General features: G+C 34.1%; 1 protein-coding gene across 1 annotated transcript in view; it reads left to right on the plus strand.

Moving 5' to 3' along the window:
* Positions 1-6: 6 nt before the first annotated feature.
* Positions 7-18,308, plus strand: part of LOC128547706 (ribitol-5-phosphate xylosyltransferase 1-like) — a 115,428-nt gene continuing 97,126 nt past the window's right edge. Inside the window, exons 1-2 of the mRNA XM_053520803.1 lie at positions 7-296; positions 17,199-17,387. Coding sequence (XP_053376778.1) covers positions 158-296; positions 17,199-17,387 — 328 coding nt within the window. The 5' untranslated portion in view covers positions 7-157. The remainder of the gene's footprint in view (positions 297-17,198; positions 17,388-18,308) is intronic.

The following is an 18,308-nucleotide window of genomic DNA, read 5'->3' on the forward strand; positions in this document are numbered from 1 at the left end:
CTTTCAGTTTAGTCATGACGGAGTAGGCTAGACTTTGTTTGGAAACTGATAACACGTCTGATTAAATGATTGTAGTTTTAAATTGGTTTGTCTGGGACTGTGGAGTTATAGGAATGCGTGGAGTGTATTTGGATATCCAGAATGTCTCTGTAAAAAAATGAGAGTAACTTTTAATAAAGTTGCCTACTCGATTTTAGTTTCATACTTGATCGTGTCATGTTACACAGGTTATATTATTGTAAGAAATAAAGTATGGAAGGAAAAAATACAACAGGAAAAGTTTCGTCAGATGTCAGGTTGGTTACTTGTAATTGGAGCAAAGAGTTTTAAATTGAATTTAATTAAAGAGTATTGTCAAATTAATTAGTCATTCAATTATAAACCTAAATTAATCCTAATTGATAATTTACATTTATATAAATGATTTATAAAATGTTGAACATTCCTTCAAATTGAATTTAATTAAAGATTATTGTCAAATTAATTAGTCATTCAGTTATAAACCTAAATTACTCCTAATTGCTAATTTACTTAAAATGGTGAATATTCAAAATGCATCCAATTTTGGAAATTGAGCTTTATAAATGTGGTGTCAATATTTAAATTTTAGTAAAAAAAAACTTGAGTGGGAAGTGATTTAGTATAGAAGGCTGATATCATTTACGTACATTTAACCATTTAACTGGCTGAATGGGTATTATACAATGTGAACTGTTTTATTGCATCTGTACAGTATAGATGTAGTGCATTCAAATGTGCAGAACTACACACTTTCTATATTCAGATATAACCAGTTTCCAAATAAGTAATATTTTGATTAAGTTACTCTATCCCTACAGATAGATACTTTGAAGTTTTAAGTTACAGCATACTTAAGCTGATATCTAAATCATATGGAGACAGATTTCATTGTTATTTGATTGATAGGCAGGTTCTGATCATAAACATTCATTTATTGTTGTAATTATACTTATAGTGGTAATGAATGTAGATTGACAGATCAGCTCTCTTATTTACTGTTATTAAGGGGTTAAGCAATTTTATGAGTTGGTTCTGTATGTGCACATATGAAACAAAGAATTGATGTGTTTAACTTTCTTCATATAGTAGTAGTACTATTATACAGATTGCCATGGTTTTATTCAATTTTCTAGGTTTTCTCACAACGGGACTTGAGAACCTACATCTCACAAACTGATCAGTTTGTAATCATAAAAGGCTGAAGATGGAAGGATAATAATACAAATAAATAAAGATATTTATTTGTCTGTCTTTAGAGCGTTTACATTAAAAACAAAGACCCAGCCCCCTTCCTTTACTTTTAAGTGGATTGAATATGATAGGAACATTTTTGAAACATGTAACAGGACTTGTTTCATGATCAAGACCTACATGTATATTCAGTTAGGTTAAAAGGCTAAAAAATTGACTGACAGTTGGCTTGGTTGGAGTAGGGAAGGGGCCTGACCCACGAGTGTCTATGAATTAAAAGGCTTAAATAAAGATTCATGATTTAATATAATACCAGCCTCCGAATCAAGTGCATAATATAAGTCTATTGCTGTAAAATAGTCTTCTGTTACAGACTAAAGATATTTAAGCCTCTCACCTAAGGTGCTATAAAAGCTACATGTAGCTCTATAGCAAGTCAGTGTTCAATCCCTTTTATCTTCCAGACTAAATGCATCTTCCCCTACATAGAATTCATCTTACTCAGTATTTGTATTTGGGTTGTTTTTACTTTGAGTGCCAATATAACAGACTGTAAACGTTTTGGCTCTCACCAGGACCTGAACCTATGAGCTCACAGTCACACCTAAAGCCGTCACTATTACAGCAATAAAATGTGCTCTCGTACTGTACCTGACTACAGTATTACATAAGTCATAATTACGCACCTGAAAGCAGTTTTATTATTTGCTTATAATTAGTAATCATTGTGCACATATTTTGATGTTAAGCACTTTAAGGCCTATCTGAAGGAAATTTCGTGATTTCTACATTTTATTTTATCTGTTACAAAATAATGTGCACTCCCAAGACTGCACTTGAAAATTTATAATCAATTTTCTCACAAAAGGCAGGTTTTAATAGATATGTTAGTTAATAATTAATCAGTCTTGTTGTCTGAACTCAGAACCAATATTTAGGCAGTCTTGGAAAATGTTAATATAATGTCATTAGAGTATGATCATTGAAAAGGTTACCGCACTTTTGTATTTATGCATTCATCAAAAAATTTTATAAATTGACAAACAGTTCTACTGCCTCATAATGTCTGAGAAAAAAAGCATATTGTCTGAAAATTATACTAGGTCCTAGACGACTATGATTATGTCATTTTTTTAACTTCTAGAATTGTGAATATAGCCAGTCTATATTATCCTGTGTCCATTATGATAATATTTCAATAAGTCCTAAAATAGACTGACATTTGGCACTACTACATAAAATGGAAGAAAAAATACAAATGAGCCGCGCCATGAGAAAATCAACATAGTGGTTTTGCGACCAGCATGGATCCAGACCAGCCTGCGCATCCGCACAGTCTGGTCAGGATCCATGCTGTTCGCTTTTTATTAAAAGTCTATTGCAATTAGAGAAACAGTTAGCGAACAGCATGGATCCTGACCAGGCTGGTCTGGATCCATGCTGGTCGCAAAGCCATTATGTTGGTTTTCTCATGGCTTGGCTCAAATATTGTGACAAATTGTTAATTACCAGTGTAGTGTCTACTCTATCTGAAAATGATAATTTGTTTGAGTTTTCTTAATCATTACAAAAAAATAGAATGAAATAAATCATGAAAATCTGTATACAAATGATACTAAAAGCAGTTTAAAGAGCCTTCTAAAATCGTCCATTTATTATATTATGTTCTACTGACATTTCAAATGTATCAGGCACTGAAACAATTTTAAACAAACTACTTTTATTTTCTGTGGCAAATTTAGATAAATACATTTTAAACAGCTACTAGACTGAATGTTGCCTGCATGCTCTATGACAATAGAACATTGTGTTTGTTGGCGGAAGAGTGAATCTTAAAAAATGATTCACATGGAGTTTTTATTCTATATTTTTTGTAATGATTATGAAAGCTTTTAAACAAGTTGTTGTTTTCAGAGAAACTACACCACACTTTTTTTCTCAAAATACTTTTGAAATGTTGTTCAGTATAATATTTTGCCATTTTCGAAACATAAAGGCAGGGCTTAAAAGAAGATAATTATGTATAAATACAAACAGCCTATATCACTCCTGCTCGTGTTGTGTTAGGAAAATACAAGGATACATTTTGTAGAAGAAGGTTATCTCATGCGTCTTCTCTTTCTAGATTATAGACAGGAATTTTCTTGCACCCTCAGTGACTATATCTTTTGATAAAATTCAATAATAAGTATATTTCCGTTAAGTCAATATTGACTTAGGTGAAAAACGGCAGTAGACCAAGCCAAATATTTGATCTTATCAGGATAAAAAAAAACACATCCATTCTGAAGAAAAAAATTATATTATAATAATTTTATTAAGTATTCATAGTTCATGAAAACAGGTATCACTACCCTTATTAACAGTAAAATAATAAACCATAGTAAAGTATATCATAAAGGGCTTTTTTCTGCTAAAAGGAGGTAATCACAAAGCAAAACTGTTTTTTGCCCAGTTCTGAATTTAAAATTCCAAAATGAGTGTTACCTTTTTGCCGTTTTAAAATAGTTTGCTAATTTGTATGTATATTTTGGTTATTAAAACAATAGTTATACTAGTATTGAACATTTACTTAATGCTGTCCAATTAATGATTTACACAAAAAACATCTTTACATAAATTTTGGTAATTTGCAAATTTTCCTAATTTTTGAGAGCATTTTCCCAATTCCACTGGTGTTGGTGCCACTCCCAAAATAATGAAAAAAGGCCTGTCATAGACTGTTCAATGGAATAAAAGTTGTGATACATTTTATTGATATTAAACTAATTTGAACAAATATAGGATAATCGTAATATTAATAAGGATAACATATAATGAAAAATAAGGGCTGGGTCAAAGCCAATGACTGTCTGAGGCAGCTAGTGTACTGTAAAATCATTAATATTTGTAGGGGGCTAATTTTCGTGGTTGAGTCAATTCACGAAATTTAATCCCAACAAACATGTAAAATTCCCATTCATTTTATGTTCAAAAGTTGAAATCCACGAAATCATATCTCCACAAAATTGCCGTTTTGACCAAAACCACGAAATTTTATGCCCACAAAGTTAAATGATTTTACAGTACATTTAGACCATAGCCATACAATTTCTATTACATTCACCTTGGGTACATTTGTACTTAATTCTGTAATATGAGAATCACATAAGAGAAACACTAAGGAAGGCAAACAAGAGAAACAATTTTTCAATAATAATTATATTGCAAATTGTTCACAAAGCTGTCGTCTGCAACTTATTCCAACTGTAATAATTGTAATTTGTAATGTAATAATTGTTAAGAAAGTCAGAAGCTGAAAATTTGTTTTCACAACAGAAGACTCACACGAGTTTGTCGTCCAATTACAAAAACAATATTTGAATCTCAGAATATCGTAGTTTTTTCCTTAAACAGTTTTATTGTTAAGAAGGTCAGAAGCTGATGAATTTGTTTTCACAATGGACGAGTTTGTCAGTTAATTACAAAAACAATAGTTGAATCTCAGAATATCAGAGGTTTTTTTTTTCCTTAAACAGTTTCATTGTTAAGAAGGGCAGAAGCTGATAAATTTGTTTTCACAATGAACGCGTGTGTCAATTAATTACAAAAACAATATTTGAATCTCAGAATATCTGAGTTTTTTTCCCTTAAACAGTTTTCTCATAATGACAAATTTGTTCCCTTGTATCTATGGTGAGTGCCTGATGATTTAGAACCATATTTACATCTAATATTATTATATGTGCCACACCATGAGAAAATCACACTGCTGTGACCTGGAAGTACTACTCGTACTAAAATTGAGCTTCACTTCACCAAATACAACCAGGTCCTGCTCTCCCATTTTTCCTACCAAAATGTTAAAAATACAATGTACATCCACAATGAAATTTAAACAGAAACTAGCTTTAATTTAGACCTCTGATGACATGCCAAGTGAAAAATTAGTGTTCAAATACCTGACAGGCATTACGTGACTAGACAAGATGGCTCCCACGCTGGTTCCTTTACTTTAGTTAGGCCTAAAGGTTTCTCAAATTGCAATAGGCTTTGAAAGCATACAGCATGGATCCTGACCAGACTGTGTGGATGCGCAAGCTGGTCTGGATCCATGCTGGTTGCAAATGCACTATGTTGGTTTTCTCATGATGCGGCTCATATATATTTAATTAACAAATGACTAATGAAACCACCGGTATGATGAAAAAATATACTGTAAAATCATTAATATTAGTTGGGGACTAATTTTCATGGTTGTGTCAATCCACAAAATTTAATCCCGGTGAAGAAGTAAATTCCCCATTCATTTTATGTTCAAAAGTTGAAATCCACGAATTCATATCCCCACGAAATTGCTGTATTGACCAAAACCACGAAATTTCTTGCCCACGAAATTAAATGATGTTACAGTAGTAACATAGGTTTTTGTTGATAATAAACATTGTGGAATGACTGAGTAATCCATTTAATTTCTTATGTCAAGGTGAAATAAATACAAACAAGTGGTCATTTATATTCATTTTGTGTTATTAAAAGATGAATTGTTCAGCATAGTTTTATAATAAAATGTTTTTACTAGATATAAGGTTTCTTCAAACACAATAAAAGTTGAAATGTAACTTTGTCAGTGTCACTTTAAATCTAACTATTATTTCTTTGTCTGTCTAGATACATTCAGAATTTATTTCATCTGTTGAAAATGACACCGATTTTATTGAATAATTATAGTTAAAGGCATTCTGTGAGGTATTATAAATGTCTAAAATTGTGCTATATAATGATTATAGATATGATGCTTTGGAAAATTCTCAGTTCACATCTTAATTAACATACCATATCTGATATCAGGGTTTTCCCTAGACTTTTCAAAATGGGGGACATATGTCCCCCTAAGTTTAGAATTTAGGGGTCATTTTAAATTTCAGGGGGACATAGTACTTAAAGTAAAGCATATGTAATGTTGTATACTTTATCTTTGTAATTCGTTTGTTAGGAAGATCCTATGATTATTATTATACTCAGTCTGACTAAAATACATCTCCTATTACGCTACGCTTAGGATCTGAGAACGAGCTATTGATAGCCTCGTTCTGACGACCCTTTCGCTAGTCAGTCAGAGCTTAACTTACAACATTTTGCAAATCTGTAGTTAGCCTTGATTTTTGATATTTACAATTCTTATGTTGTAATGTGTCAGATAGCGGGTTAGCTCAGTCAGTAGGCCACTTGCTCTGTAAGCGAGGGGTCCTGGGATCGAGCCCTGAATTGACTGCACATTTTTCTTACTCTTTGACATTCGAACAAGTCATCTGATTGGTTCAAATAAAAATAGATTTGCGAAAATAAAAATAGCAATATTGGAAATCCAAAATATACAGAAGAGTCGAATGTGAATGGGTCATTCTCAGATCTTCGTTTAGAAGATCAAGTACTTTAGTCAGATTGTTATTATACTAGTCTTGTCTGATTTGATCAGACATTTCACATATAAAATATTAGTCTTGTCTTAGAGCAGGTACTGTATTTTGGGTTGACACACTGATTGTTATTTTAATTTTTTTCTCTCTTTATGAGTGGCAAATTGTCTTGCAGCTGCTAAAAAGTTAATTCTTTTGGATGATTTAGACTGATCATCGTAGGAAGTACGATTTCACAACATAAACATAAAGGCGAGAGAACCAAACAGTTTGAAAAAACCAGTTTCAATTTATAAAATGATATTTTTGTATATACAAGTAATGATTATTTTGATGAAAGTAAAATTAATGTTTCCTTTTCAAGTAACTTTTGCACTTAAAATCTGTGCATCCTATCACAAAGGGATTGAACATTTGAATCGGATTCACCATTGAAGAATTCTGCAACATGTTTATGTGTTTGCAATATCTCACGCAAGTATTAGCAGCAATAAAATCCGAAAGTTATCGAATAATGCCGGTCAGCTGACCAATTTGCTGCTTTTGGTTGGTTTGCTAAAATACACCAGTATTTTTAGTTACGAAAAAAAACACATTTTCTGAAAATGAGACTGAAATTCTTCGTTTGTTGAATTGGATTAAGTTATTACAACTGTGCCATTTATTTTGCAAAGTATCGATTTTTTGGTCATTTCAGGCAAAAATGCGCCAAAACACAGGATTTTGTGCGTCAGGGAAAACCCTGCCATATTGCATAGGGTATCTGATATCAAATGTTTTAAATTCTTTTATAAGAAAGACTTTCACAAATCATTTGTTTTATCTTAAATGAATTTAAATAAAGGATCAGATACTATATGAGTCGTGCCATGGGAAAACCAACATAGTGCATTTGCGACCAGCATGGATCCAGACCAGCCTGCGCATCCTCGCAGTCTGGTCAGGATCTATACTGTTCTCTTTCAAAATCTATTGCAATTAGAGAAACTGTTAGCGAACAGCATGGATCCTGACCAGACTGTGTGGATGCGCTGGCTGGTCTGGATCTATGCTGGTCGCAAACACACTATGTTGGTTTTCTCATGGTGCGGCTCATAAATACTGCTGTACTGTGTTACATTGCGTGCTGAAAAGATCCAATCTTCTAATTTATACCTATACACTAAATAGGAGCTTTCATCAGATAGAGAAAAGTGGTGAAAGATTGTATCAAATATGGATCAAAATATTGGGCCACAAAGAATTAAGATTTATAATAAAGATAACAACTGTTTAATAGCTTGATACCTTCCAAACAGGGAAATGTATAGGGTTTTAAAGTACATAAATGAAACTAATCATCATATTGCAAACTAGGTATAAAGAGATTTTTGGATAATTTTTGTTCTTGTTGAATTAATTTTGATTTGCTGTATAAATAAACATGACTTTAAGCCCTCGGGCATACAGCTTAAAAAACACACACATTTGATGAAATTATGAAGGCTAAGAACTTAATTTGTCTTACAGCTATAACAGGTGACTATTTTTGCTCACTGAAGTAAGATTCAGTGGCCCAAATAGAAAGCATTGAGGCCCATCAAGATGTGTCAGCTATCATCCATTAGTATTATTGTTGTATATGCAGACCCAACTTCTACAATTATTTAATTAGTCTGAAATGTTATACATGATTATTATTCATAACTATTCTAACATACAGGTGCAGGTTTGTTTCGCTATAAGTAATAAAGGCGGAAGCTGTGTGTTATTATTTTAACAAAATCATTGTTTAATACTAAGTGGTCTACCGGTGGTCTAGTGGTAACACGCTTGACTGTCAATCCAGAGGTCCGGGGTTCAAATCCCCCCGGTCTAGGTACTGGAAATTTCTGAGATGCTCTTGAGTGTCTCCCACCTAACTAAGAGGCCTGTACCAGTTCTTCCCAGGGTGCTATACACCAGGCACGTTAAAGAACCTGAGACTGTCTATTCGCAAAGAGGCCTGTATCTAAAATGATTTCTCTCTATCTGTTCTGTGGCTTTATCTCACTCTGTCCCTCTGGTCAAATCGCTTTGTGTCTATACTAGTAGAGGATGAATTTCGCGCCCCGTGTGGCTGCATTTGCTATATGTAAAGCGCATTTGAACGTGTTTATCATGAAAAGGGAGCTATATAAATCTGGTATAATAATAATAATGATAAAAAAGGACAGTGAAACCAACAACCATCACAGAATAAAATTATTCGTTTTATTGCAATAGACCTGAATGTTTCCACTCTCAGGAGTCTTCTTCAAAAATCATTGTTTGAACGTCACAGTTATTAAATAGTAGCATCAAACGTCATAACAGTCTGCACAGTCGTGATATAATAACTCCAAACAATCATTTTATTCAGGGACAAATCACTGTTTGACTTGTATCATTTCTTAATTAAGAGTTTAAGATCAATATTTTTTAATAAAATTGCGAACATTACCAAATTATAGAAGAGAAGAGTTGTTTTATTTGAAAATCGAACGGCGTATAAAACATGTAAATAATCGCCTCAACGCGAAACTAGTCTATGTGTATATAGAAATAGAAGCAGATAGACTAGTTTCGCGTTGAGGCCACGAATTATTCTTCTATTAAACAGTTGAAAATGCAGTGAAGTACAGTTCGGTTTCATAAACATTAAAGATTGCGTTTTGTAACCTTAACTCAGGGTTCCATATTTTAGTGTCTTGTATAAGAAAAATGTGAGCTCAATTAAGCTAAAACAAAACATAATCAAAAAGTAGGAAGGTCATTTTGTAAGTAGAGAAATTTTGGTTTGAAAAATGTGTGAACAGACCTAGTAATTGAACTTTAGATGGCAATCTGTCAAAAATTATATATATGGCAAACTAAGAGAAAAAAAGATTAATTAATGAAGACCTACTTATTTATCATTTTTAGGCTTAAATTTTATTGAAAATACATAAAAAAGTATACATTTTACAGTTCTAAGAGACTAGTGTCACAGGGTTCGAATTTAAGCTAGCATACTCGCAAAATGCGAGTACATTTTGAAAAATGCAAGTGACTTTTGCCCAAGCTTGCAAAATTTTGCGAGTGCAAAATCTCAGGTAGAAATCACAATGGTTTTAATTTCTTTAACTTTCGGTTTCGATCTGCTGTAAATATGCATTTAATGATGATGTTTCACAGAGTACGCACCGATTGATGACATTTTTACATAATGCCTGGACTGTTAGTGGAAATAATGCTGTGGACATGGTAACTACTAGTATGCGTGTGCACGATATTTGATGGAAAAACTGTCTTTTGTACTACACACGCGTACCGGTGTTGTCATGCAGGTCAGAACCTTGTTTCTGCCCAAAATGGTTGAACAAAATTGAGACTTAAGTTGATAAATTGTGAGTTGAAATTTTTTGTACTTGCAAAAATTTGCAAGTTCAAAATTTAAAACTGTTAAATTCTAACCCTGTGTCATACTAGAAACTTTGAACTAGCTGGAAATTTGACTCCTTTCTAGACTCTTAGGCAATTATTTATTTCCATAAATTAACCGTATTTTAGAAGCATGAGAAACTTTTAATTTTAGGTTCAGTTTTGATATAAATCACAATTCTTTATTTCTTGGGTTTGGTGATACACACTTTAACCAATCAGTGTTTGCAAAAACCATATGAGCCGCGCCATGATAAAACCAACATAGTGGGTTTGCGACCAGCATGGATCCAGACCAGCCTGCGCATCCACGCAGTCTGGTCAGGATCCATGCTGTTCGCTTTCAAAGCCTTTTGCAATTAGAGAAACTGTTAGCGAACAGCATGGATCCTGACCAGACTGCACGGATGCGCAGGCTGGTCTGGATCCATGCTGGTCGCAAACCCACTATGTTGGTTTTCTCATGGCGCGGCTCATATATAATTATATTTAAATTTAAATAACTGGCAGAGCCATTAATTGATTTTGGAACTAAGACTGCCTCATTACTGATATTATGTTTTATTGCATGAAGCAAATCGCTGATAAAACATATATAATTATAGAATTATTTGTTAACATGATATAATTTGCAAACTACATGGTAGAATTTGATAAAACATTGCAATGCATTGGAAACTGCTCTATGTTCATTAAAAGATTCCAGACTCATTATTTTGTTTACAAGGAAAGCTAGTTAGAGAGGGATAAATTTTGAACTTAAAGATAACAGAAAAACTTTGAGTGACTTTACTAAGCGATCAGGATGGCTTAAAAATGTTATTGATAAGTGAATTTGTATCTAGGTGCTCTAAAATGTCTTTTAACCCTTAGCCTGCTAAATTTCCAAAATGGACTGGTCCGTCATTCAATTTGGGCAGTACCACTTATAATTCGAAGGGGTGTTCACTGAAAATTTACTGACTGAATAGCAAACAGTGCACAGACCATGATCAGCCTGCACAGATCGTGGTCTGCACTGGTCGCAAAGGCATTATAATCATAATATAAGTAAAACTTTTGAAAGGAGAAACATCATTAACCCTTACCCTGCTATGTTTCTTAAATGGACTTGTCCATAATTCAATATGGACAGTACCATTTATTATTCAAAGGGGTGTTCACTGAAAATTTACTGACTGAATAGCAAACAGTGCAGACCATGATTAGCCTGCACGGATGTGCAGGCTAATCTTGGTCTGCACTGGTCGCAAAGGCAGAATAACCGGCACCGCCAGCAGGCTAAGGGTTAAATCTGATAAGTATTTCAAAGAATTAATGTATTTTGCTGTTTGAGTTTAAATACACTAAAAAATCAACACAGAATTTTATGGTTTAAGCAAAAAAATATGAATTTGTGAATTTCAAATTTTGAGTAATTTTACTTGTTTCATGGGATTTAATTTTGTGAATAATTATTCCACAACAAAATATTTGAAAAGTAGTTCCCCACAAATATTAATGACTTCAGAGTGATTATTTTAGAAATAATTCAAATGCTTCATGTAGTGTACTGTAAAATCACTTAATTTCGTGGGCATGAAATTTCGTGGTTTTGGCAATTTCATGGGAATATGAATTTGTGGATTTCAACTTTTGAACATATAATGAATGGGAATTGTACTTATTTATAGGGGTTAAATTTCGTGAATTTATTGACTCAACCACGAAATCCACGAAAATTAGTCCCCCACGATTATTAATGATTTCACAGGATTATAAATTTAGACTTACACTGTTAGCCGGGGCAGAAAATTGTGTAATTTACTTCATCCATAATATATTTACAGCTTTTTTGCTTGTCAGCATAAATATGTGCCAATATATCAAATCAAGTGTCAGTTTTACCTAATGAGGTTAGGCCTTTTCAGGAGTACAAGACTTGATTAGAAGATATGATTTCCATAATATTTTCCCGATAATGAATGTCCGCAGACCAAAATATACTTTTTCACTTGACTCGGGGATCTTAGTGGATAAAACATTGTTTTCCCTATGCTAGTATGGTGGCAGGATTGATCTGCTTTATTTTCCTATATTCCCCCTGGGTATTACTGAATTATTGCCTTCAGAAATTCACACCCATAGAAGCATAGAACGACTGATCATTTTAATAGAAACTCATTGTGATTATAATTGGTTGTTTCTCCGTTTTCCACATTTTTGCAGCAGTTCTATCATAGAGTGTGAAGAATAGTACTCCATGGAGCGATAAAACTTCTGGCGAAAATGTTCTTATATGGCCCTTCCGCAGCTCCTACATGAATATAGTAGACAATATGGAACTGAGAGAGACTGTTTGTGATTTTGGGAATGATTTCTTTGACACAGTTTTTTCAAGCCTCGTCGGGTTAATTTTAATTCTTTTATTTTAAACACTTACATCTGACAGAGACTGGTTCTAAATTCTTGTTCTGTATAATTAAAGCATGTTGTATTTTGAGAAATATTGATGAAATAAAGAGAATAGTTTCATTGTCTTGTTTTTCTCTGCCGTAGAACGTATTTTCTTTTACCAGTGCAGTGTATTTTCACTCTTTTTCAAGAACTATTTGAGTAATCTTGGTCAGTGACTGTGGCAGTATTTTTAATACTTTTTTCAAACTTTTAACCTAAATACTTTACCAAAATACTTGATTGTTCTTTTAATGGTTCTGGGAGGAAAACTTGCGAAACTACTGCCTGTAACTCTTGTGTGGTGGTAAGAGGCAACTTATAGGGTCTGAACACATGGTTTTGCTGTATCTCTGTGATTCCAGCAGGCAGTCTGACAGTTTTGCTGTATCTCTGTGATTGCTGCAGGCAGTCTGACAGTTTTGCTGTATCTCTGTGATTCCAGCAGCCAGTCTGACAGTTTTGCTGTATCTCTGTGATTCCAGCAGCCAGTCTGACAGTTTTGCTGTATCTCTGTGATTGCTGCAGGCAGTCTGACAGTTTTGCTGTATCTCTGTGATTCCAGCAGCCAGTCTGACAGTTCTGATTCCATTAGCTCATATTTGGTACAATGTATACTGTACTATGTAGATTATAAAGCAATAAAACTAAAATCAAATCAAACCTATATAATGCTTGAGTCAATGCATTTTGTCCATGAAAATGTATTTGGGCGAAGTGTTGGAGAAAAGTTTAGAGAATGTCAGGCAGACACTTTTTACAGAGGAAAGAACTTGTGTTCCATTGTCTTAGATTCTTTTTATCCTGTTATGCTTTTTATCCTGTTAACATCCCTTCTAACACGATCCGATTTATTTTCTATTAAACAAAGAAGGCAGAAAACCGTGAATTATTCTACAACAAATCACTGTTCTGACGTCACAATTATTACGTCATGGCGTCAAACGGCGTAGTGGCACTGGAAAAGAAACCGATTGAAAACAGGCAAATATTTGATTAATGTTGTCAAGGATGTACTTAAAAATCCTTGGTAACGTGTTAGAATGGAAATAATATATCTCATTTAGTGATTTGCTCTTGAATAAATAATTGTTTGTCGTTCAGATGCGTATTATTATATCACTCAGGCTGCGCCCTCGTGATATAATTCCTTCGCATCTGAACTCCAAACAATGATTTATTAAACGACAAATCACTGAATGAGATATATGATTTCTTAATCAGCTAATAAGGAAATTATTACCAAAAATCTTATCTGAATTGGGCCATTTTCCCCATGTGGTATCACTTCCCTCATCCTAAATAAGTGGTCAGAATTTGACATTGTATAAAGTAGCATTTTTCTGTCTGTTGTCATATATGGGTTCTATTGACAGTTTCCTTGTACATGTAAAAGCCACTAAATGAGCCACGCCATGAAAAAACCAACATAGTGTGTTTGCGACCAGCATGGATCCAGACCAGCCTGCGCATCCACGCAGTCTGGTCAGGGTCCATGCTGTTCGCTAACGGTTTCTCTAATTGCAATAGGCTTTGAAAGCGAACAGCATGGATCCTGACCAGACTGCGCAGATGCTGGTTGCAAAACACACTAGGTTCGTTTTCTCATGGCACGGCTCAAATGTTGTTCCTATTAGGCATGTAATTATCTGTTTAAGTGTTAGTGATCAATTTCGGCACTAATTAGTTCTTGTTGGATATGTGCTAAAATGTCATTTTTACAATCAGCCTTATTGACTGCAGCATAATAAAGTTTGTGAGAAAATCCATTATGATCCTAGTTTAGGATTAGGTGACGTGTATGCTGTTCTCTTCTGAAAAAAATTGATATGTAGATAACAACAGCAAAATCCTTAAAATTGCGTTTTCATGGTATATCATATATGTATATTTATTTGATCATCTTATTGCTGTTTGTGCCCCATGTGGTTTTAGGATGATCTGTGTATGAAGTGGAACCACCATTGCATGATTGTAAGAGGTGACTAATAGGGTCTGAACATTTGGTTTTGTTCAGTATCTCTGAAATTCCAGCAGATTCTATACCTCACGTTTTTATTTCAATGTAAATGAGATGTGAAATCAAAATATTTAGTCCTGTTTGGCACCATATACCCTATACTGTGTTGGTGCTCCGTAAAACCCTAAATCAGATCAAAATATTGCTGTTTGTAAAGTCCTACAGAAGCATACCTAGGAAAGGCCTTTGGCTTTGTAGCTCTGACAATGGAAAGACCAGGCTGGCTGTATAGCTTTGGAAGATTATTTCCAGCAAGCAGACCTGAGAATGATTAAAGTTAAAGATTCATATCAGGTGACTTACTTGTGTGAGAAATGATTGCCTGCTTGTGTTGTGTTAGATATAAATACCTGAGTAATTATTTTTAGCTCATCTAATTTTTGAAAAAAAAAAGAAAAAAGATGAGTTATTGTCACCACTTGATGGGCATCGGCGTTGCCTCATTAAGTTTTATGTTTAGGTCAGCTTTTCTCCTAAATTATCAAAGCTATTGCAGGATTTTTTCTAGCTAATTTGGGAACACAGCCTCTACCCCCAAAATTGGGAATTTTGATGCGTAAATGTTCCAAACTGGGAAATATTTAGGCCCATAGGATAAAGTAAGGATGTGTTTAAGCACTTTCTCATACACTTGTTTCACATTTTACAACTTCTTTAATATACTTCCATTACAAAATTGTCCATAATTTTGTCAGTTTTTGTTCAATTTTCAGAATGTAGATTGGGAAATTTTGCTCTCATTTTGGGAAAAATACATACTTTTTTGAATTGGGAATATAGCCAAATAACGGCTATAAAAACGTCCGAAAAAAAATCCCTGTATTGCTTTAGAACTTGCAACACTTGTTTACTATGAAAAGCTGACTCTGTACAGCAAGAAGCATAACTCCATACTGCTTTTTGCAAGATTTATGGTCCCTTTTGGACTTAGAAAATATCATAAAAACACACAGATAGGACAATTTATATTTATATTATACAGAGACAAGAAAATCTGATGAGCGTCTGCACCCGCAAGGCAGTGCTCTTGTTCTAGACATGATTGTGTTGCTGACGATATTTCTACATTTTTATTAGCTCACCTGTCACAAAGTGACAAGGTGAGCTTTTGTGATCGCGCGGTGTCCGTCGTCCGTCGTGCGTCCGTCCGTAAACTTTTGCTTGTGACCACTCTAGAGGTCATATTTTTCATGGGATCTTTATGAAAGTTAGTCAGAATGTTTATCTTGATGATATCTAGGTCAAGTTCGAAACTGGGTCACATGCGGTCAAAAACTAGGTCAGGAGGTCTAAAAATAGAAAATTCTTGTGACCTCTCTAGAGGCCATATATTTCTCAAGATCTTCATGAAAATTGGTCAGAATGTTCACCTTGATGATATCTAGGTCAAGTTCGAAACTGGGTCACATGCCTTCAAAAACTAGGTCAGTAGGTCTAAAAATAGAAAAACCTTGTGACCTCTCTAGAGGCCATATATTTCACAAGATGTTCATAAAATTTGGTCAGAACGTTCACCTTGATGATATCTAGGTCAAGTTCGAAACTGGGTCATGTGCCTTCAAAAACTAGGTCAGTAGGTCAAATAATAGAAAAACCTTGTGACCTCTCTAAAGGCCATATTTTTCATGGGATCTGTATGAAAGTTGGTCTGAATGTTCATCTTGATGATATCTAGGTCAGATTTGAAACTGGGTCACGTGCGGTCAAAAACTAGGTCAGTAGGTCTAAAAATAGAAAAACCTTGTGACCTCTCTAGAGGCCATATATTTCATGAGATCTTCATGAAAATTAGTCAGAATGTTAAGCTTGATGATATCTAAGTCAAGTTCGAAAGTGGGTCACGTGCGGTCAAAAACTAGGTCAGTAGGTCAAATAATAGAAAAACCTTGTGACCTCTCTAGAGGCCATATTTTTCATGGGATCTGTATGAAAGTTGGTCTGAATGTTCATCTTGATGATATCTAGGTCATATTCGAAAGTGGGTCACGTGCCTTCAAAAACTAGATCAGTAGGTCAATAATAGAAAAACCTTGTGACCTCTCTAAAGGCCATATTTTTCACGGGATCTGTATGAAAATTGGTCTGAATGTTCATCTTGATGATATCTAGGTCAAGTTCGAAAACTGGGTCAACTGCGGTCAAAAACTAGGTCAGTAGGTCTAAAAATAGAAAAACCTTGTGACCTCTCTAGAGGCCATATTTTTCAATGGATCTTCATGAAAATTGATCTGAATGTTCACCTTGATGATATCTAGGTCAGTTTTGAAACCATGTCGCGTGCGGTCAAAAACTAGGCCAGTAGGTATAAAAATATAAAAACCTTGTGACCTCTCCAGAGGCCATATTTTTCATGAGATCTTCATGAAAATTAGTGAGAATGTTCACCTTGAAGATATCTAGGTAAAGTTCAAAACAGGGTCACGTACCTTCGAAAACTAGGTCAATAGGTCAAATAATAGAAAAACATTGTTACCTCTCTAGAGACCATATTTTTCAATGGATCTTCATGAAAATTGGTCAGAATTTTTATCTTGATAATACCTAGGTCAAGTTCAAAACTAGGTCACTATGTCAAATAATAGAAAAAACGACGTCATACTCAAAACTGGGTCATATGGGAAGAGGTGAGCGATTCAGGACCATCATGGTCCTCTTGTTATTTTACATTAGATATTGTAAGATATTGTTACTTGATCGTTAATTGTTAATTTCAGAGTTGGCAGAAGATGACACAGACTGGAACCCGTGGGGAGAAGAATTTGAAAATGAACAACTAGTCATTTCACACCATGAACCACCAAAAATTCTCTGGAACCTTGAACCCAAAAATACAGTCTCAAACAAGGGCAGTAACTCAACAAACAGAATTTTTAATGTGGAAGTCTGGGGCAAAGCTGCTATAGGTAAGGTTTTATAAAGAAAATATCATTTACAAAATAAATAACTTTGATAATATGATATAATTTTGTTTTCTTACAGGAATATTGTGCAACATGTTTGTTACAAATTACAAAGTTATTGCAGTTGATTTAAAACATTGCAAGGTGAATCTTGTCGATAGGGTCAAGACTGAACACACTGGATTATATGATAAATTGTTTGTTGAAAATATCAAAGAAATCCATAGAATTACAAATGAACACTAATGTCAGACTGATATTTTTGTCACCAGTTAATTTCTGTTGTGTGAGATAATGTGTATTCTGGTCAGACTATATTTTTCAGTTTTACAATCATTCCCTTAAACATGAAATCCATAAATATTTGTCAACAACTTAACAAATCATCCAGGGACTTGTCCCATAGTTCTACAAATTCGGTTATACCAGATCCTTACTGTCTCTGTCTGGTCACAGAATTAGTGTCTATCTATATAATTATACAGCTAGGGTTTACACGCAGGAGGTATCCCCACCAACAAGCTTTGTAGTGGTCAGACAGTTTCATAATTATAGGAAATCCTATTATTTTCCTGTGACAAGAAGATTTTAGATTTCTGGTAGATTTCTTCAGTCATGGATAAGCTAGATTCTCCTGGTGACCATGTTTGGATTGATGTTTTCTCATGCAGAAGATGTCACTTCAATAATCTGTTATAATGTTTTCAATCTTTTTCATAATATATTCTTACAATTTTTATTCTAAGTGAGCTTAGTAACTCTGATACTGAGTGAACCAAAAAGTGGCCTTTCTGGGCAGGTGGTCTTTATTCACAGATGTTTATTGAAACATATCTGTCAACATGTGGACTCTGTTCACAGGTTGTTTTTATTCTCAGGTCCCTGTTCACATGTTGTCTTTATTCTCAGGTCTCTGTTCACAGG

The sequence above is a fragment of the Mercenaria mercenaria genome, chromosome 13 (assembly GCF_021730395.1).
Source record: "Mercenaria mercenaria strain notata chromosome 13, MADL_Memer_1, whole genome shotgun sequence".
Classification (NCBI taxonomy): domain Eukaryota; kingdom Metazoa; phylum Mollusca; class Bivalvia; order Venerida; family Veneridae; genus Mercenaria; species Mercenaria mercenaria.